Source organism: Canis lupus, chromosome 1, assembly GCF_003254725.2.
Source record: "Canis lupus dingo isolate Sandy chromosome 1, ASM325472v2, whole genome shotgun sequence".
NCBI lineage: Eukaryota > Metazoa > Chordata > Mammalia > Carnivora > Canidae > Canis > Canis lupus.
In genome coordinates, this window is record NC_064243.1 from 60,742,540 (window position 1) to 60,765,506 (window position 22,967).

Consider the following 22,967-nt stretch of genomic DNA (forward strand, 5'->3'; position numbering starts at 1 on the left):
AGAGAATAATTAGGATATTAAAGGTCAAGAATAATACATGATAATGCATCTCAAAAGTCACAGACTAGGAGATAAAACTCATCTGAACTTCTTCGCAGTTACACTCTTAAGGGGGTCCAATTCAAAACACGTACCACTTTAATATTCATAACAATGTTTCCGATGTAAATTAAATTTTAATTGCTTCACTGAGAAACTATTCAATGTAAAACTGGAAAAGAATCATCTGTTATCTTTAGATTCTCTAAGGATTACTTCAGAATTCGCCAAATGATTTCGATACAGAAAGAAAATCATCACTAATTAGGCTATAATATCTTATCATCATTATTCACACATACAGAAAAAAAATTATCTGAACTCCAAGACCACAATCAAGACTTCCTTCCCTTTCAACATCAGGACATATTTTTTTGTTTTATACACTTTGCAACTTTATAACTGTTCAAGACAAAAGGATCAAAAGTAAGCTTGCCAGCAGTTGGGAAGAGGGAAAGATGCATGGGCAGAACACAAGATTTTTAGGGCAGTAACATTCTTCTGTATGACCCAAAATAGCAGATAAATTTCTCCATTATACATTTGTTAAAATTCATAGAATGTGCAAACACCAAAAGTGAACCCTACTGTAAACTATGGACTTTGGATGATAATGATGTGTCACTATAGGGTCACTGATAGTAACAAGTTTATCAGTCTGATGTGAAGTGTTTATAGTGGGGGAGGTTGTGCATGTGTAAGGCATAGGATGTATATGGGAACTCTCTGTACTTTCTCCTCTATTTTGCTGTATATCTAAAACTGCTCTAAAAAATAAAGTTCACTGATTTAAAATAAGTTGGAAAAGATGCCTTTCTATCAGTGAAACAGTAAAGAACTGCATCAAAAAAAAAAGTAAGCTTTTTTCTATCTAGTTTAGAGGGGACAAATGACTCTTTCCTGGACTGGACTAATTGATAGTGCCATATAGATAATCCCGCTATGTTTGCATTTACTACCTTCAAAATGTATATAATCAGTTGAATTATACTTAATATAGAATCCAGAATTATTTTTCTGGAAACAAATACATGTATAAAGTAAATGATATGCATATACTATATAAATATAGCAAGTAAGCTTAAGTCACCTTCTAAAACTGTGTTACATTCAGGATATTGACTCTGACCTATATTAACTAAATGGACCCTTTATCATATCCAAGTGCATTTTAAGCACATAAGTCATAAAGTAATTAGTGTTCGACATGTGAAAAATATAAAATCAAACAGGAATAACCTGTGCTTTCCAACAACTGTAGCTCTGACAAGCTACATATCACAGTATTTTAATGGCTTATGATAAAAACAAAATTTTTAATCATTGAATTCTATTCATATTCTGATTTCAAGTTAAAATAAGTATTAAAAAGTATGAAAATATAGTAGTTAAGGATCAGAAAGGGCACGAGTATTGTCAATTATTTAAATTTACAGTAGTTTAATGGTTCTATCTTCACAGGCCTAAGGATAAATTCTCTCACTCATAAAAAAATCTTTCAAAGTATTTATCTATGAATCTATACATAAATAACCTTTGGTGAGAGCTTTCAACTTCCATGTGTTTGCTTATAAGTTATTTAATATTGACTATTGAGATTATAATCTTTTAAGAATATCTTGATGAATTTTAGAAAATCATTCTGAATTAATATATTCATTTTGCCCAGCAACCCTTATGAACAGCACTATGCACTTCTAAATAATTTGAGGAATAGGCTATAATTATGGAATAATATCAAAAACTGATCTATATATGATAGTTGAACCCATGGCTGAAATCTCATTGACACATCTAACTAATTACGAGAGTGGCTATTTATCTGTATGACCGACCACTTCACTTGTTGTCAATTCACTGAAAATTCCATGATCTATAACTCACAGAAATTACTTCATATAATGAAACACTTAATTTTAAATATAAATTAACTCTAGAATATTACTGTCCAGAAAGTTAACTATAAAATATTCTTTTCATCTTAAGTGGACCTTTTTATTTCAAATGACAGATCTGGAATTTCTAGAAAATCTTATAATCTATAATTTTAGATTATAAACCTCCTACTTTATTTTTTTTAAGATTTTATTTATTTATTCATGAGAGATACACAGCAAGAGAGAGGCAGAGACACTGGCAGAGGGAGAAGTAGGCTCCACGCAGGAAGCCTGATGCAGGACTCGATCCCAGGTCTCCAGGATCCTGCCCTAGGCTGAAGGCAGCGCTAAACCGCTGAGCCACCAGGGCTGCCCAAGACTCCTACTTTAAACATATTTATCCATGGAGTTGGACTATGACACGGACTATAAAACCAAAATTTATATGACACGGACTATAAAACCAAAATTTATAACAGATAGACAGATGATAGATAGATAGATAGATAGATAGATAGATAGATAGACAGACTACAAAGGGACATGGATTTACCTAATGAGGAAAACCTGAGGACAAATTGTTCAGGGATAGTTGGGTATTGACTCTGCTTTCTCCCTTGGCACTGCTGTCACAACAAAAGCTGGTCCCCAAACTAAGGCAGCTCAGTGTTTACAAACATGCAAAACTTCTCCTGGATTTATTATTTTTTAATTATTTTTTAATCTTTTATCACTGCTAGCATATCATCAGATCATAAGATAAATTACACCAGAGACCCAATTTTTCCCCAATGAATCCATCTTGCATGTAACCACCAAATGTTGGTTCCTTGAACAGCTGCTTCTTCAAGAATTAAATCATGGCTCCCATCTCTCTATCCCATGTAAAACTAAACTCATGGGTTTCAGGCACTTTGCAGTCTTACTGCATCCAACCATATCCACTCTTCATACAAATTGTAAGCACAGAAAAACTGTTTTTCCTCAATGTTCTCAAGTAGTTTGTATTCATTCTTTTCTCTATATTTTTTTAAGAAAAAATTATTTTGGATAATTATAGATTCTCAGGAAGCTGCTAGGATGGTACAGAAGCAGAGAACTTCCTTATCCCTTCATTTAGCATAGGTCTGCTGTTGACAAATTCTTCTTCTGAGAATTTCCAGATAGTCTATTCCTGAAGACTATTTTCAATGCATGTGGAATTCAAGTTAACCATTCTTTCTTACACCGCTTGAATGTCATGCTACCCCCTCTGTCCTCCATCTTTTCAGGTGAGAAGTCCACAGTCAGTGGTATGGATTCTCCCCTATAGGTAAGATGTTGTTTCTCCTTCTTTGCTTTCAAGATTTTTTTGTCTTTAGTTTTTAGAGGTTTTTGTCTTTAGTTTTTAGAGGTTTGACTATATTGTATCTTGGTGTGGATTTCTTTGGGTTTACCCTGTTTGTGGTTCTTGAATCCATAGATTTAGGTAAATTTGGAAATTTTTTAGCTATATTTCTTCAAATACATTTATAGTTCTAACCTCTTCCCAGGTCTCCAATGACACAAATATTAGACCTTTGTTATGGTCCCACAGATTTCTGAGGCTGTTAATTCTTTTTCTCCAAAAGTCTATTTCCTCTCTGTTGATATTTTCAAGTCACCAATTCTTACCTCTGTCCATTTTATTGTTGAACCAATTCATTCAGTGTTTTATTTTGGTTATAGTATTTTCACTTCTAAAATTGCCTTTTGGGTTTTATTTATTTTTTTGCTGATACTAATTTTAAATTGGTTGCATGTGTGAAACACATGTCTGGAGGGGAAGGAGGTGATTTGACCCTGTTACCACTGAGTGATGGTGAAAATCTTTAACACTCTAAATCTCCTCTGATACAGTCCTAGCAAGGGTGCCCCATTACTGGCAGGTAAGGAAAGAAGTCCAGGCTGTGCCCAAGCCTTGCCTGCAGGATTTTCTGTAGTATTTGGCTAGATTAAAGTGGTCACTTTCTAAAAAACAGTGTCTCTATAGGCTACCCCTTTCTGGTTCCTTTTGCTGTAGAGTAGGCATTTATTGACCTCATCTTTTTATCCTGCATCTGATGGCATTCTCAATCAATGATTCTAGGATAGATGAGGCAAAAAGAAAATTTAACAAGTTCAACTCTGAATTGCCCATAGATAAACATCAAAAGTCTCTGAAAATATAATTTTTCCAACAGCAAAATAAAAACATTTTTTATTTACCATTTTTTAAAGATTTTATTTATTTATTCATGAGAGACATAGAGAGAAAGGCAGAGACACAGGCAGAGGGAGAAGCAGGCTCCTTGAGGGGAGCCTGATGTGGGACTTGATCCTGGGACCGGGATCATGCCCTGAGCTGAAGGCAGATGCTCAACAGCTGAGCCTCCAAGGCATCCCTTCCCATTTTTAATTTTATAACAAATCATACAAATATGAAAACCATAAAGCATGGCTAATAAAGTGGACAATTTTAAATTATATCTTTCAAAACAAAAATCTACCTTATGTTTACATTAAAACCTTTTTCTCGAGGATCCCTGGGCGGCTCAGTGGTTGAGAGTTTGCCTTTGGCTCAGGGTGTGACCCCGGGGTCCTGGAATCGAGTCCCACATCAGCCTCCCCAAAGGGAGTCTGCTTCTCCCTCTGCCTGTGTCTCTGCCTCTTTGTGTGTCTCTCATGAATAAATAAAATCTTTATAAATAAATAAATAAATAAATAAATAAATAAATAAATAAATAAAACCTTTTTCTCAGACCTTTATTCAAAATAATGCTAATTATAAAATGATTTTTAGAAAATAAATGCACATGTAAATATTTGAATATAAAACAATGTATTTGCTAGTTTAGGAAATGTAGCTATTTCCTCAAAATAAAATTTCCAACTGCCTTGAGAGTGACTAAGTTTACTTGGCTGGATGCAGCAGAGTTTCCAGATATGTGTCAATAAAAAAGTCAACAAAGTTTCAAGAAATACAGCAGTACAATATATTCAGGTGAAAGTTGGTGAAACCGAGGAAATGATTACCTGGTAATAGGCAGCTCAGTGTTCCAACCTTGTTTACCAACACCTCTTAGTTTAAGAGAGTTTAGTAGTTTCTCAGATTTTAATATTTCTCTGGAAGTTTATGTGCTACCTACAATTTTATTCTTATTAGGGGTTGAGGGCTGATGGGCCTTTTCCTCTACCTTTGCTCTGGCTCCCAGCTTCCCTGCATTTCAGATTGTAATTTTTGCTTTCCAGGATTGTAAATTTCTCATAAGTCAATGGACTTCTGGAACCAGTATTATATATTCGAGACATGTCAACACTAATCTTTAGGAAACACAACTATCATTAATATAATTTTCATACCAAAAAACACCACAAAAATTAAACAATATACTCACCACTTCCACTAATTATATCAGGTTTGGCCTTCATCATTTTGCAAAATTGTCTTCGGCAGTTTTCTATCCACTCAGTTTGTTTATCAGACATTTTGAAGTGTAATAAAAGCTTGCCAAGATCATTGTCTAATAAGAAATACAGCATGTTATATCATTATAAGGAGATGCTAGAAACACCAAAAATATAAGTATTGCTGTTAAATATGTAAATAGTTACATATTCCAGAAGTACTATATGGCTGTCAGAAGAAAACAGACATTTTTCTGTAATTACATCTTACACCATCAATTATACTTATTTAAAGCCTATAAAATGAATTTATTAAAAGCTCACAAAATGGAATGATTCATAACCATAATTCTTGAATGTTCTTTTTCTTATATGAATATGATTCATTACTGAGTATTTGAAGCAACACACATCAAATAATAGATGTGATATATAGAAGATTTCACTACATAGATTGACATGTACATTATACTCTTTTCTCATGCACATTCAGATACGTTCTTCATTTCTTTAAGAGCAAAAAAAAAAAAAATAAGCACAGAGAATTTCTAGCCATTTATTTCCACTTGCAAAAAATTATACCAAATGTGATTGGTGCTGAAAGAGTATGTAGGGTTAAACTATAACTTCTTTCTAAGCAGTTTCATGAATACACAGCCAACTTCCACCTAATTTTATTTTTCCATTTTAACTTTAATTTTATTCCCATGAGATTTTTCCATCCTCCATTCTAATATCATTCTCATGAGATTTTGTATTAGAAAACATCTATAAATAATATATTTTAAAAGGATGTAAGTGTCCTTAAAAAAAGGATATACAAATATTTATTCAAGCAAACATATATACTATCTTCTCACACATGTAGATAAAGATTCAAGGGGGAGAAAAAAAAGCAATAATGTTCTCTTATTTTCTAGAAGATCATGGGGGAATAGGCAGTCACATAAACTCCTATCTTTTAACACTTTTCTTGAAAGAGGTTTGGGGATCAAAAAGGAGTAAGAACCTTTTGAAAACAGAGTCAAAGGCCAGACTGCCTCTGCCCAAATGTGTCTAGACATCTTATACTACAAAATATATCTGCCAAAGCTCTTTTTGGGCTGATAAATACCACCAGGAAGATAACAGTGATCAATCTATTACTGGGGAGAATTTCAACCAACTTCTACCTTCCTAAAAGAAATGAATAAAAATATAAAGCAAGTCCTTACTCTTAGAGATTTAAAAAATTAACCTATCATACCAAACTATTTTCATTTTCCATCCAATCTTTGTAAAAAGATTCAATATTCAATAATCAATAAATATGTATGGAGTTTTTCCTACTTGGCTACAACAATCAAGACAAAGTCACTTGTTCTCATAAAGCATATGCTTATATATATAAGTATGTATATATATATATACACATATATGTATGTGTGTATATGAGTGTGTGTGTGTGTATATATATGTATATATACACACACACACACACACATTATTGTAGTGCAATTAAGACACATTTATCATTCCTATGATCTAAATTGGTTTTATTTAGGGACACCTGGGTGGCTCAGCAGTTGAGCCTCTGCCTTTGGCTCAGGGCATGATCCCGGAGTCCTGGGATCAAGTCCCACATCGGGCTCCCCACAGGGAGCCTGCTTCTCCCTCTGCCTATGTCTCTGCCTCTCTCTCTCTGTTTAAAGAGATAATTAATAAAATCTTTTTTAAAAATTGGTCTTATTTAACCTTAAAAAAGCAACAACATATTACCCAGACCTTCATGGTTATATCTAAAAATAATGTTTAAATATATAAATAATAATTCATGTAAATAGGCCCCTATTTGACATGTAGATACCAAAAAGCCTTCGCATATCAAAGCTACATATTATTTTATACAAACACATGAATATATAAATAAATATACTAAACATATGCATACTCACACAAATATATGAACAAGAATGGTTTTGTTGAAAGAATATGTAATTCAGATATTTAGTACTATTCTCTTCTCTTTGAATATTAAGAACAAAATGATCCTGTAACATTTCATAAATAGCCTCAATCAGAAGCAATAAGTAGAGAAAAATTAAAGTTATTAAGTCAAAGGAAAAAATGATTCTTTTTATAAAAACTCTCAAAACCTTTAACCTAAACTCAAGAAATACCAAAGCTGATAACTTTGTTGAAAATTATGTTACTAATAACAAAGTTATAACGTTAAATGTATCTTAATATGAATTAGGTAAAGACTTAACTCAACAGCATTAAAATAATTTTCTTATAGTTTATCATTTAGAATATCTACATTACTTATTCTCCCAAGAACAAATTACTTAAAGCCTAATAAGAATCACTAGTGGCACATGGTTGCAAAGACAAATGCAGTTTTTCATCTGTATCTTCCTCTATATCATCTTTTGTATCTTTATGTAACCTGTCCTTTATAACTATCTCCTCCTTCAAGTAGAAGATGCCCATGTAGCTCTTTCATAAATTACCTGCTATTTAAAACTCCTACATTATCCTTTTCCTCTTCCCTCCTGCCCTGCACGCTCCTCTTGCCCTCCCATCCTTTCACACTTTTGTTATTGTTTTTTTTTCATCTCATTCTGAGAAAAAGGACACAAGGCACCACAATTGTAAACAGTACTGAAGCAGCAGATGTGAGACACATGTAAGTCTATCAGTTGGTGGAAGAGCTAAAGGGTCCAGTTTACCTGGAAATTGGAATTTAGGCTGAGCCCAAGACAGAGTGACTACAAAGACTCCTACAGACAACTTGGTAACCTTTATATACATCTGGTTACATTCCTCCAATCAATGAGAGAGTAAGCCTTTCGACTTGCATTCCTCATAGTTAAAAATATTTAGTGATTTGATACAATGTTAACTGAAAAATATATATATCTGTAATATTCATGTTTGAGGGGAATAGTGATTCCTCTATTCCCCCCTCCAAATTTGGGACTAACAGAGTAGTAGATAGGAGTAGATAAATGGAGTCCAAGAAATCTGTTAGTACTGAAACAGCTAACATAGACACCATCACTTGGGTGGGCAAGCCAGTCTCTTTTTCTGTCTTCCTTTGCTAACTTGGGATTTTGAACAGGTTGGGGTGTGCCTGTGATTCCCTGCCACCCTGGGAACCACTATACCCTCCTTAGGCCCAGACTGCTGATCCAGGGTAGGGTGAGTGTGTGTCAGTGGAGGCTGGGGTGGAGGGGGCTGCAGTGTGGGAAAGTAGCTCTGAGGTTGACCTCAGCTTCTCAGCATAGTTGTCCTTTGGGGAGCTTGAGGAACTGGGGTCAGGCCAAGCAGAGGCCTTGGTGCTGGTTGGAGATGGGGCCTGCAGAGTCTTAGTTACTGATTTCATTTTCAATAAGTCCAGGTTTGTTACATTGGTTTCCCAATAAAAAAAGAAAATTGGAAAAAAAAAAAAAAAAAGACTTAGATGTACCTGTCATTATTGCCTGTATCATAAAGATGTTTTTGAGGATACCAGCATGGAGAATAATTATGACACGGAGCCAATGTAAACATAAACTTGTACTATTTCCTCTGATTAGTAATTCTAGGATCATTATGCAGCAGCTCGGGAAAGCTGTTCTATGTTAAGACAAATTGTAATATTTTAATAATCTATGATATAAACTGTCTTATATCTATTCTAGTTTGATATTAGTAGTTTGTGAGGAATCCTGTAGTTTTCATTTGAATGACTTCAGTTCCTGTAGTTTGCATTTGAATGGTGTCAGTTTATGTCCACTTTTCAATTTGACCTAAGGAAGCACTACTAGGTTTTCAGTGTGCCTAAGTGTTTGAGAAGCCTAAAGTCATTAAGATAAAACCTAACATCAAAAAATCGGAAGCCGACCAAATTACCTAGAAAACCTTCAAATTATCCTGAAAATCTATCAATTCGGCCTGAGATTTAAAGAGAGACCAGCTGGAATGCTACAGTGAGAAGAGTTCGCGCATCTATCAAGGTAGGAAGACGGGGGAAAAAGAAATAAAGAAACAAAGGCCTCCAAGGGGGAGCGGCCCCACGAGGAGCCGGGCTGAGGCCGGGGCGAGTGTCCCCAGGACAGGAGAGCCCCGTCCCGGAGGAGCAGGAGCTGCACCGACCTTCCCGGGCGGAAAGGGGCTCGCGGGGAGGTGGAGCAGGACCCAGGAGGGCGGGGATGCCCTCGGGTTCCCTGGGACAGTAACAGGCACCTGCGCGCCCAGGAGAGTGCGCCGAGCTCCCTAAGGGCTGCAGCGGGCACGGGGGACCCGGCGGGACCGGAGCAGCTCGGAGGGGCTCGGGCGGCGGCTCCGCGGAGGGGGCTGCGCGGCCCCGGGAGCAGCTCGGAGGGGCTCGGGCAGAGGAAGAGGCTCTGTGCGGAGGGGGCTGCGCGGTTCCAGGAGCAGCTCGGAGGGGCTCGGGCGGCAGCTCCGCAGACGGGGTTGCGCGGCCCGGGAGCGCGAATCCACCAGCGCAGGCTTCGGAGCACAGGGCGCCGGGACACAGCCCAGGATCCCGCCTCCCCCGGGAAAGGCAGAGGCCGGGAGGGCCCAGGACAGCAAGGATGCTCCTGCCCGAGCTGAGCAGATCAGCAGCCCCGCCCCGGAGCCTCCAGGCCCTGCAGACGGAGAGCTCCGGAGTTCCTGCGGGGGCTGAATCTAGGGCTCCAGAGCTGGCCCCGCCACTAGGGCTGTTGCTCCTGGGGCCTCATGGGGTAAACAACCCCCACTGAGCCCTGCACCAGGCAGGGGCACAGCAGCTCCCCCAACTGCTAACACCTGAAAATCAGCACAGCAGGCCCCTCCCCAGAAGAGCAGCTAGACTGACTGACAACTTCCAGGGGAAGCCAAGGAACTTAAAAGTACACAGAATCAGAAGATACTCACCCGTGGTTCTTTTTTTTTTTTTTTTTTTTTTTTTTTGATTTTTGATTTGTTTCCTTCCCTCCCCCACCCCTTTTTCTCCTTTCTTTCTTTTTCTTTCTCTTTTTCTTTTTTTTCTTCCTTTTTTTTCTCTTTCTCTTTTCTTTCCTTCTTTCTCTCCTCTCTTTTTCTCCTTTTCCCAATACAACTTGCTTTTGGCCACTCTGCACTGAGCAAAATGACTAGAAGGAAAACCTCACCTCAAAAGAAAGAACAGAAACAGTCCTCTCTCCCACAGAGTTACAAAATCTGGATTACAATTCAATGTCAGAAAGCCGATTCAGAAGCACTATTACACAGCTACTGGTGGCTCTAGAAAAAAGTATAAAGGACTCAAGAGACTTCATGACTGCAGAATTTAGAGCTAATCAGGCAGAAATTAAAAATCAATTGAATGAGATGCATCCAAACTAGAAGTCCTAACGACGAGGGTTAACGAGGTGGAAGAACGAGTGAGTGACCTAGAAGACAAGTTGATGGCAAAGAGGGAAACTGAGGAAAAAAGAGACAAACAATCAAAAGACCATGAAGATAGATTAAGGGAAATAAACGACAGCCTGAGGAAGAAAAACTTATGTTTAATTGGTGTTCCCGAGGGCGCCGAAAGGGACAGAGGGCCAGAATATGAATTTGAGCAAATTCTAGCTGAAAACTTTCCTAATCTGGGAAGGGAAACAGGCATTCAGATCCAGGAAATAGAGAGATCCCCACCTAAAATCAATAAAAACCGTTCAACACCTCGACATTTAATAGTGAAGCTTGCAAATTCCAAAGACAAAGAGAAGATCCTTAAAGCAGCAAGAGACAAGAAATCCCTGACTTTTATGGGGAGGAATATTAGGGTAACAGCAGACCTCTCCACAGAGACCTGGCAGGCCAGAAAGGGCTGGCAGGATCTATTCACGGTCCTAAATGAGAAGAACATGCAACCAAGAATACTTTATCCAGCAAGGCTCTCATTCAAAATGGAAGGAGAGATAAAGAGCTTCCAAGACAGGCAGCAACTGAAAGAATATGTACCTCCAAACCAGCTCTGCAAGAAATTTTAAGGGGGACTCTTAAAATTCCCCTTTAAGAAGAAGTTCAGTGGAACAGTCCACAAAAACAAGGACTGAATAGATATCATGATGACACTAAACTCATATCTCTCAATAGTAACTCTGAATGTGAATGGGCTTAATGACCCCATCAAAAGGCGCAGGGTTTCAGACTGGATAAAAAAGCAGGACCCATCTATTTGCTGTCTACAAGAGACTCATTTTAGACAGAAGGACACCTACAGCCTGAAAATAAAAGGTTGGAGAACCATTTACCATTCGAATGGTCCTCAAAAGAAAGCAGGGGTAGCCATCCTTATATCAGATAAACTAAAATTTACCCCAAAGACTGTAGTGAGAGATGAAGAGGGACACTATATCATACTTAAAGGATCTATTCAACAAGAGGACTTAACAATCCTCAATATATATGCCCCGAATGTGGGAGCTGCCAAATATATAAATCAATTATTAACCAAAGTGAAGAAATACTTAGATAATAATACACTTATACTTGGTGACTTCAATCTAGCTCTTTCTATACTCGATAGGTCTTCTAAGCACAACATCTCCAAAGAAACGAGAGCTTTAAATGATACACTGGACCAGATGGATTTCACAGATATCTACAGAACTTTACATCCAAACTCAATTGAATACACATTCTTCTCAAGCACACATGGAACTTTCTCCAGAATAGACCACATATTGGGTCACAAATCGGGTCTGAACTGATACCAAAAGATTGGGATCGTCCCCTGCATATTCTCAGACCATAATGCCTTGAAATTAGAACTAAATCACAACAAGAAGTTTGGAAGGACCTCAAACACGTGGAGGTTAAGGACCATCCTGCTAAAAGAAAAAAGGGTCAACCAGGAAATTAAGGAAGAATTAAAAAGATTCATGGAAACTAATGAGAATGAAGATACAACCGTTCAAAATCTTTGGGATGCAGCAAAAGCAGTCCTAAGGGGGAAATACATCGCAATACAAGCATCCATACAAAAACTGGAAAGAACTCAAATACAAAAGCTAACCTTACACATAAAGGAGCTAGAGAAAAAACAGCAAATAGATCCTACACCCAAGAGAAGAAGGGAGTTAATAAAGATTCGAGCAGAACTCAACGAAATCGAGACCAGAAGAACTGTGGAACAGATCAACAGAACCAGGAGTTGGTTCTTTGAAAGAATTAATAAGATAGATAAACCATTAGCCAGCCTTATTAAAAAGAAGAGAGAGAAGACTCAAATTAATAAAATCATGAATGAGAAAGGAGAGGTCACTACCATCACCAAGGAAATACAAACGATTTTAAAAACATATTATGAACAGCTATACGCCAATAAATTAGGCAATCTAGAAGAAATGGACGCATTCCTGGAAAGCCACAAACTACCAAAACTGGAACAGGAAGAAATAGAAAACCTGAACAGGCCAATAACCAGGGAGGAAATTGAAGCAGTCATCAAAAACCTCCCAAGACACAAGAGTCCAGGGCCAGATGGCTTCCCAGGGGAATTCTATCAAACGTTTAAAGAAGAAACCATACCTATTCTCCTAAAGCTGTTTGGAAAGATAGAAAGAGATGGAGTACTTCCAAATTCGTTCTATGAGGCCAGCATCACCTTAATTCCAAAACCAGACAAAGACCCCACCAAAAAGGAGAATTACAGACCAATATCCCTGATGAACATGGATGCAAAAATTCTCAACAAGATACTGGCCAATAGGATCCAACAATACATTAAGAAAATTATTCACCATGACCAAGTAGGATTTATCCCTGGGACACAAGGCTGGTTCAACACCCGTAAAACAATCAACGTGATTCATCATATCAGCAAGAGAAAAACCAAGAACCATATGATCCTCTCATTGGATGCAGAGAAAGCATTTGACAAAATACAGCATCCATTCCTGATCAAAACTCTTCAGAGTATAGGGATAGAGGGAACATTCCTCGACATCTTAAAAGCCATCTACAAAAAGCCCACAGCAAATATCATTCTCAATGGGGAAGCACTGGGAGCCTTTCCCCTAAGATCAGGAACAAGACAGGGATGTCCACTCTCACCACTGCTATTCAACATAGTACTGGAAGTCCTAGCCTCAGCAATCAGACAACAAAAAGACATTAAAGGCATTCAAATTGGCAAAGAAGAAGTCAAACTCTCCCTCTTCGCCGATGACATGATACTCTACATAGAAAACCCAAAAGTCTCCACCCCAAGATTGCTAGAACTCATACAGCAATTTGGTAGCGTGGCAGGATACAAAATCAATGCCCAGAAGTCAGTGGCATTTCTATACACTAACAATGAGACTGAAGAAAGAGAAATTAAGGAGTCAATCCCATTTACAATTGCACCCAAAAGCATAAGATACCTAGGAATAAACCTAACCAAAGATGTCAAGGATATATACCCTCAAAACTACAGAACACTTCTGAAAGAAATTGAGGAAGACACAAAGAGATGGAAAAATATTCCATGCTCATGGATTGGCAGAATTAATATTGTGAAAATGTCAATGTTACCCAGGGCAATATACACGTTTAATGCAATCCCTATCAAAATACCATGGACTTTCTTCAGAGAGTTAGAACAAATTATTTTAAGATTTGTGTGGAATCAGAAAAGGCCCCGAATAGCCAGGGGAATTTTAAAAAAGAAAACCATATCTGGGGGCATCACAAGGCCAGATTTCAGGTTGTACTACAAAGCTGTGGTCATCAAGACAGTGTGGTACTGGCACAAAAACAGACACATAGATCAGTGGAACAGAATAGAGAATCCAGAAGTGGACCCTGAACTTTATGGGCAACTAATATTCGATAAAGGAGGAAAGACTATCCATTGGAAGAAAGACAGTCTCTTCAATAAATGGTGCTGGGAAAATTGGACATCCACATGCAGAAGAATGAAACTAGACCACTCTCTTTCACCATACACAAAGATAAACTCAAAATGGATGAAAGATCTAAATGTGAGACAAGAGTCCATCAAAATCCTAGAGAAGAACACAGGCAACACCCTTTTTGAACTCGGCCATAGTAACTTCTTGCAAGATACATTCACGAAGGCAAAAGAAACAAAAGCAAAAATGAACTATTGGGACTTCATCAAGATAAGAAGCTTTTGCACAGCAAAGGATACAGTCAACAAAACTCAAAGACAACCTACAGAATGGGAGAGGATATTTGCAAATGACATATCAGATAAAGGGCTAGTTTCCAAGATCTATAAAGAACTTATTAAACTCAACACCAAAGAAACAAACAATCCAATCATGAAATGGGCAAAAGACATGAACAGAAATCTTACAGAGGAAGATATAGACATGGCCAACATGCATAGGAGAAAATGCTCCGCATCACTTGCCATCAGGGAAATACAAATCAAAACCACAATGAGATACCACCTCACACTAGTGAGAATGGGGAAAATTAACAAGGCAGGAAACAACAAATGTTGGAGAGGATGCAGAGAAAAGGGAACCCTCTTACACTGTTGGTGGGAATGTGAACTGGTGCAGCCACTCTGGAAAACTGTGTGGAGGTTCCTCAAACAGTTAAAAATATACCTGCCCTACGACCCAGCAATTGCACTGTTGGGGATTTACCCCAAAGATACACATGCAATGAAACGCCGGGACACCTGCACCCCGATGTTTATAGCAGCAATGGCCATGATAGCCAAACTGTGGAAGGAGCCTCGGTGTCCAACGAACGATGAATGGATAAAGAAGATGTGGTTTATGTATACAATGGAATATTACTCAGCTATTAGAAATGACAGATACCCACCATTTGCTTCAACGTGGATGGAACTGGAGGGTATTATGCTGAGTGAAGTAAGTCAGTCGGAGAAGGACAAACATTATATGTTCTCATTCATTTGGGGAATATAAATAATAATGAAAGGGAATATAAGGGAAGGGAGGAGAAATGTGTGGGAAATATCAGAAAGGGAGACAGAACGTAAAGACTGCTAACTCTGGGAAACGAACTAGGGGTGCTGGAAGGGGAGGAGGGCGGGGGGTGGGAGTGAATGGGTGACGGGCACTGGGGGTTATTCTGTATGTTAGTAAATTGAACACCAATAAAAAATAAATTAAAAAAAAATCGGAAGCCAAGTAACTTGTGCAGAAGGAATACACAGAAAACTTGGGGTCGTTTGGTTAGAGTATAATTAGGGGAGGGTGTGCATAAGGTAGATTTTTCTGGTTTTCAGAAATTGTAATTTTTTTGATGTGCTATTTCAATTTTTAGTAGCAAATGTGTATGTAAAGGATCTTATTAAAATTGAGACTTATTTGAAAAAAAAATTTTAAAAAAATGCCACAAGGACTTCAAAATGTCTCCCCTGAATTGAACTGACCTATTCAATCACAGACAATGACAGACAACCAAAGGCTGTCTAAATATATACCTAACTGAAAGGTACCAATATAACCTAAAGATAGGCTAACTTGAAAGTACACCATACACAAAATCCAAGATTTTGCAACCTTCTCCCAAGTTCCCCTACCAAACATTCTTCCTATCTTTATGCAGAGTAAGTGGGAAGTCCAGAGAGAGGCCAATGGTGTTATACCAGCAAAGGCCCTTGGAAGAGAATAAGGCAAGAGGAAACAGAATCACAGGAACGGTACTCAGGAATACAGTAACTTTAAATTAGTGATTATATGAGTAGAACAAATATGAATCTGATGTTGTCCCAAATTTTCTATGTGTATAACAACACAAAAAATTAAAACCCAGAGTTTTGCTTCTGCCCATGATGGAGATACGAGGAATAGAGTGGCTATCCTGCTGTAAAAAACCTGAAAACTGAATAAAATACAACAAACAACTATTTTCAAACATTGGACAATGGGCAATACAAGACTGATTTACTTGTGAAAAGGGAAACTAATGTGTTGAGCTTTACAACTGGCTTTTATTCTTGAAGGCAATCTCAAGATCACTATGCACAAAGTGTGGTGCCATGCAGGACTTGCAAAGTTGAAGGGACAGAAGCCAAACTGCAGAGACTGAGGAGGCTAAAATTTTTGGATCAGTACTGGAAAAGAAGAGCAGAACAAATAACTAGAGAAATCCATGTCTTTGTTAAGCTGATTGCAAAATAAACAACTATGCAAATTAAGACTGAAACTCCACAAGGTTTGGCAAAAAACACTTGGGAGATGTAAAATGAACAGTATACTCTGTGCTAGCAGATGTCAAAATTCCAGGGTGCAGAGTCCTTTAACTACCAGGGTAGTGAGTGCTTAAAGGTGCCAGAAAAATAACAACTTAGTAATAGGGTTAAATTAGCAATAAAGGCAAATCTACACACACTGTAACCAAATAATGAAAGCCTTGAAGGATCAAACTGATCCATGAATAACTTGACAGCACTTCAAAAAAATGCCCATTACTATCTAAAGAAAAACAAAATCTCCATTCAACAATGTAAAATCAATAATGTCTGATATTCAATAAACAAATCACTAACATGAGAAAAGGAGAAAACGTGGCTCATAACCAATACAAAAATCAACTAATAGATGCATTAAAGGACTAGAGCGATGTGAATAGCAAAGATTTAAAAGCATATATTTTTAAGTATTTTAAGTATTTAAAGAATATGTGAACAAAACCAAAAGTTTTGGAAAAACTTAACCAAACTGCAGCTTATCAATACCGAAATCCCACTCAGTAAAAAGAGAGAGCAAAGGGTACATGTAACAAACTGGATGAATCTCAAAATCATTATGCTAGGAGAAAGAAACCAGGCACAAATAAAGTATCCTAATTGATTCTACTTGTATGAACCACTAGTATAGGAAAAACTAATCTTTGGTAGCTATTCTCAAATGGACTATGTTTTGCTCTCCAGGAGTTACATGAACAGTCCTTACAGACATTTCTGATTGTCATACCTGGGAGTGGGCAGCACAATACAGTTCTACTAGCATCTAGTGGATATAGACCAGGGATGCTGCTAAAAATCCTACAAGGCACAGGACCGCATCCTCTGGCAACAAGCAATTACCCAGACCAAAATATTGATAGTGCTGAGGTTGAGAAATCCTAATCTAATAGTAGTGGGGGGTGGGGAATCAGTAATTGCCTAAGGCTGGAAGTAGAGAGAGGTTGACTATAAGGGACAAGGGGAACTTTTGTGGGGTCATGAAAATGTTATGTATTTGATTATGGTGGTGCTTCTGTGTGCACAGACATGTCAAAATTCAAACTATTCTTAAAATGGATGTATTCTGTTGTACATAAAAATTGCTTATATATACATGTTATGTAAACATGAGTTATAACTGAAAGTGACAGTGACTAAAAGCTTCTAAGCATATTAGTGTCACTAAAATAAGAGCAATTATAGTTCCTAATTTGGTATAAAGTCTATATAAGAACTCAATAAACTATAAGTAAAAGTATAGGCATGTATAAAATTATTCACTTGAAAGGACCTTAATCACAATATTATAGTAAAGTGTTTTAAAGTATAGATTTTTTAACTCCTCATTGTATATCTTATGAGGTTTTGGCTCCTTTCTGGGTACAATCCAGTCTCCTATAATAAAATGAATATTCACTTCTTAGGGTTAAATAAGAAAACAATCTATTTCACCAGGGAGAATCCAGGTTTATATTCTTCTATACATTGAACACAATTTCTTTCTTAACTCACATTTTTATATCAATGGGTTTAAAAAATTCTTATCCTACAGTATTATTTTTAGAGAAAGTACCATATTATAATTTAGTTTCACTATATTAATTATACATCTAGTTATGAAGTTACCATGGTGAACGACTGTTTTATTTTCCAAAAAAAGGTTTGGTGTGTCTCGTGAGTAAATGCTCTTCTCCTCTTTGCTCCTTCAGACCACTATGATTTACAGACAGTGCAAAGTTGGAAAAGAAAGTAAAAAAAACTGTTTTAAACTCATTCCTTAATATCACTGAGGAAAATGTGGGCAAAAAAGGGAAACATCAAGTTTCATGTTCACCAATCACAGGTAACAATATTTCATATCTAAATTCTGAAATTCTTTGTTATAGTAAGCACTATAATCTTTTCATACTTGAGGATACTGTATAATTTTTTCTCAAAAGATTATTACATAGAATGTTACGTTGATTATAAGATTATTATGGATAATATAAAAAGAATCACAGTTTCAAAGGGAGGAAAAAAGTAAGCTCAATATAAATGCAGTAAAAGCCTGCTATTTACACAGAAAACTTCTAGTACTTCTTTCCCAAATGCAATTGTGAATACCCATTTTATATAGAATATCATAACAGATTCTGCAAAAGAAACAAAATAAACAAAGATTTCATAAACTAACCAGCAACAGATTCCTGGGCTTAATTTAATCACCTTTGTCTTATTCTGAACCTTATTTGTGCAATATTTGCTTTTCATTTGCATTTCTGCTTATCTTCTTCCATGTAGCTTAAGATAGTCATTTCAATCTACCCTTATTACAATAAATAAGGAAAGACTGGAGTGGTCTGTGAGAAGCAATTGATAAGATGCCTAAATTCTCTGTATTAGTTCTCTGTACATCTCTAAATTTGGGAGTATCTAAATTCATTACACATTTCATTTGAACTACATGAGCTCTTAACACATGATATCTACATTTTATACAGGTTATTCCTCATTGTAGAATTATATCCCTTTTCCTTTTTTAACATAAGTGATAATCAATTACTATAAAACAAATGAGTCACATTTTCAAGAAATGAAGAATTCACTTTCCCTTATCACCTGCACTTAAACTAGTAGGTTATCTGTTTCCCTTGGTTGCCATAGATACATGTGTTTCAAACATGAAGAAATAAGTACATGAAAATAAGTTTTATTATTCAAAAGAAATAACTTATTCTGATTTGTAAACTAAGTATCTCAACAGCTGCAGCTCAAGATTTACTACACTGAAAAGAAACCAAAATATCATACTCCCAGTCCCATAAGTTAACAGAATAATATCAAAAAAAGTCATTTACCTTTATCTGCAGAAAATAAATGTTCATAAAGGTTAAAAACAATTAGAAAAAAGAATAAGAAAATGTCTGATTTGACATAAAGGCCTAAATAAGTAGTTGATAAAAGAGAGAATTCATCACTAAAAATATTTGTAGACTAACCATATGTACAAGACATAATTTAAAAAGCTTTTAAAATCAGAACAAACAGTATCCAAATGATTTTAAATACCAGCATGTCTTGAGAGCTAGGATCAAGTATGTTGGCATCATAAGAATAGAACTACAAAACCAATAAACTTTATTGATCACTCACTGCACAAGGCCTAACTCCAGAGGAAGAGAATATGGCATGGTACTGCTTCGTTCCATTTCTCATATAGAAACCTTCTCTATTAATATTTGTTTCTTTCTATTGAACAAAATACATTGCAAAGATTATTTTATAAATAGTCTACAATTAATAAATTATATATAATACTTCAAAAAGCCTTTTCTACCCCTCAATATACTATTAAATATTGCCAATGGTTTGCATTTTCATTTATGCTTTTGTACCAAATCTATGTGAATAATATAGATTTAATACAGTGGATTAGATTCATGTTTTTCACTAAGAACAGAATATGATCCTCACAGGCATTTGACCAGTACATGGAACCTAATGATTCAACATATATTTTATACTGAATTCATTCAGAGCTGAAAATGTACAAACTGAAAAGCAAGTTTTAACTTGAATTCACTTCAATATCCTCCCTCCTTCTTTCTTTAACTTGAAAAAGAAAAATTACTTCATGTTGGGGTGGGGGGAAGATATCACAGATAGTTATGTTTCACATATTATGAACCTTAAAATGATCTGTTTTCTCATATAGGCATAATGCCATCTAAAAATATCCAATTAAAAATATCTGAACAATCAGACTATAAAGATTTTAACATTATGTGGTGCATTCCATTAAAAGGAATGATTTTCACCATGAAACTTACTCCTTCATATAGTATTTGAAAAAGAATGTTTTGCCAGGCAGAAAATCAATTTCCTATCAGGTAAGTAAAAATGCAGCAGAGGAAGCAGTAAAGTTAAGATACTAAAGCTACAAAAGATTAAATTTGAAGTAATCACAGGATAAAGGCTGTAAATTTTTTTTTTGCTTATTTTTTTTCAATTGTGGAAAAAAATGACATGTAACACTAACAATGTATACCTTTTATGTGCTATAAAAACGTAAAGTACCACTTTGTAAATGATAAAATAACTATAATAAAGGTGTCTACTTCAAAAATGATATACACAGAAGTCTAGCTCAAGGGGCTTTCTAACTGCAGAGCTATTGATGCTCTAAAAAATGAGTCAGATCAGAGATTATTCTAGGTATGAGTAAAAATTTCTAAATTTATGTATTAGCCCAAAAGGAATTCCCAATGTCCACTGACAAAGATTTGGAAGATAGAGTCTGATGATGGGAAATACAAAGGGAGGAGAAATTCAATGTTAATTCATCCATTCATTCAATAGACATTTATTGTTGTCTACTACCTAAAGCAGATGGCATTTTTGTCTCATGGAACTTACACTATAGGGCAGCAGACAGTAAACAAATACAAACTCAGTAAAGTACAGTGCTGTTAGAGGAACCCATAGGAAGCAAGAGAGACAGAAGTAAAGGAAGAAGTATATTTTAGGGATGCCTGGGTGGCTCAGTGGTTGAGAGTCTGCCTTCAGCTCAGGGTGTGATCCCAGGGTTCCTGGACTGAGTCCCACATCAGGCTTCTGTATGGAGCCTGCTTGTCCCTCTGCCTGTGTCTCTGCCTCTCTCTCTCTCTTTCTCTGTCTCTCATAAATAAATAAATAAAATCTTAAAAAAAAAGAAGTATATTTTAGACATGGTGGAGATAATTTCTCCGAAGAAGTAACATTCAGACTTAGCATAAAAGGTTAAGAAGGCACTACTTGGGTAAAGAGGAGGAGGTAGTACTATAGGAAAAGGAAATATCAAGAGCAAAGGCCCAGAGGCATAAACTATTATGTATTCTAAGATTCGAAAGAAGATCCCTAATCATATATCCCATAAAGGGTTTATATCTAGAACACATAAAGAACTCTTACAACTCAATAACAAAAAGACAAATAATTTATAAAATAGGCAAAGGATGTGAATAGTCATTTCTCCAAGGAAGACATATAACATGAAGAGACACTCAGCATTACTAATCATCAGGGAAATGCAAATCAAAACCACAATGAAGTAGCACTTCACACCCAGTAGGATGGCCAGATCATAACACATGATCATGATCATGATGATGTGGACAAACGAGAATCTTATAATACTGTTGGTGAAAAGGTAAAGTGATGCAGTTGCTTTAGAAAACAGTGAGCCAGTTCCTCAAACTATTAAACACAGAATTACCATATAACTAAGCAATTCTACTTCCAGGTATATACTCTAGAGAAATAAAAACATATTCATGTAGAAATTTGTACATGTTTATAGCAGCATTATTTATAATAGCCAAAAGGTGGAAACAATCCAAGTGTCCATCAGCAGATAAATAAATTGTGGTATATGCACATAATGGAATATTATTTAATCATAAATAGGACTGAAGTACTTTCCTATGCTACAACATGAATGAACCTTAGAGATGAACCTTGAAAACATGCGAAGTTAAAAAGTCAGTCAAGAAATACTACACACTAACCTATTCCATTCATATGAAAAGTCCAAACTCGAGAAAGCTCTAGAGACAGAAAGTAGATTAGTGGTTGCTTAGGGCTGGTGAGGGAAGGGGGGGAAGAGGGAATAGTGGTTTTCTTTTTGAAGTGGTAAAAATGTTCTAAAGTTGTTTGTGGTGATGGCTGTGCATCTATTAATATACTTTAAAAAGATCACTGAATTGTACACTTTAAATGGATGAATTACATAGTATGTTAATTACATTTCAATAAAGTTTTTAACAAGACAAAACAGTAAGACCCACATGGTTAACAAAACAAAACAATAAGACCCACAGTACGTAGGACAATTAATAGAGAGCAAGGTCATGAAATAAAGTCAAGGGCAAGGGAGAGAAAAGAATCAGAAAGTGACACATCTATTTATACAGCTGGCTCACATTAGCTGTTCCTTTGTTTACTTCTTAGAAAGCCCAAAGGGGGTAAACTTTTCTTGTTTTGTTTTGTTTTTTGTTTTTTAAGGAAAGGTCTTTGAAGGGATATACAGGTAAAGAGTGGGGATGCAGGACTTGCAAGGAACATGCAGAAGTTCACTTCTATTAGGATTTGCTAATTTATTTGAGGCTCTCAATGAGTAGCCATTCAAATTTCTAAGATCAAAGAGAACCAATGCCATGTAGCCATGCTGCCAGTGGCCCTGGAGTCAGTGTTGTGCTTGGAATACTAGAAACATACAAGCCATGACACAAAAAACTTACTCTCTACTTTGAAGATACCAGCCCCCGCTGAGTGAATACAGATCCAAAGATTTCCTGATAAGGATAGGTATTGCACAGTAGTAGTAGTATTCTACAGTATATAGAATATGGATGTAATCTAGATTGCTGATTATTTTATAATTCAGTCTGAATAAACATTATAAAAGTAATTTAAAAATGAAATGAATACAGGATGCTAGAAAGGACAGAACATTTCTTACATTCAGATGTCTCCCTAATGCTTCC

The 22,967-nt window shown here is 36.4% G+C and overlaps 1 protein-coding gene and 1 long non-coding RNA gene across 6 annotated transcripts in view; one reads left to right on the plus strand and one right to left on the minus strand.

Moving 5' to 3' along the window:
* TBC1D32 (TBC1 domain family member 32) overlaps nt 1-22,967 on the minus strand; it is a 209,004-nt gene that overhangs the window by 48,983 nt on the left and 137,054 nt on the right. For all 5 annotated transcript variants that reach the window (XR_003126426.3, XM_025422883.3, XM_049115029.1 and 2 more), the window contains one exon: nt 5,312-5,437. Coding sequence is in view for 4 of the 5 variants with exons in the window: in XM_025422883.3 (XP_025278668.1) it covers nt 5,312-5,437 (126 nt within the window). In the remaining variant the exon portion in view is untranslated. The remainder of the gene's footprint in view (nt 1-5,311; nt 5,438-22,967) is intronic.
* Nucleotides 1-22,967, plus strand: part of LOC125755859 (uncharacterized) — a 36,807-nt gene that overhangs the window by 6,069 nt on the left and 7,771 nt on the right. The window contains exon 2 of the long non-coding RNA XR_007413306.1: nt 18,171-18,304. This is a non-coding gene — a long non-coding RNA (uncharacterized LOC125755859). The remainder of the gene's footprint in view (nt 1-18,170; nt 18,305-22,967) is intronic.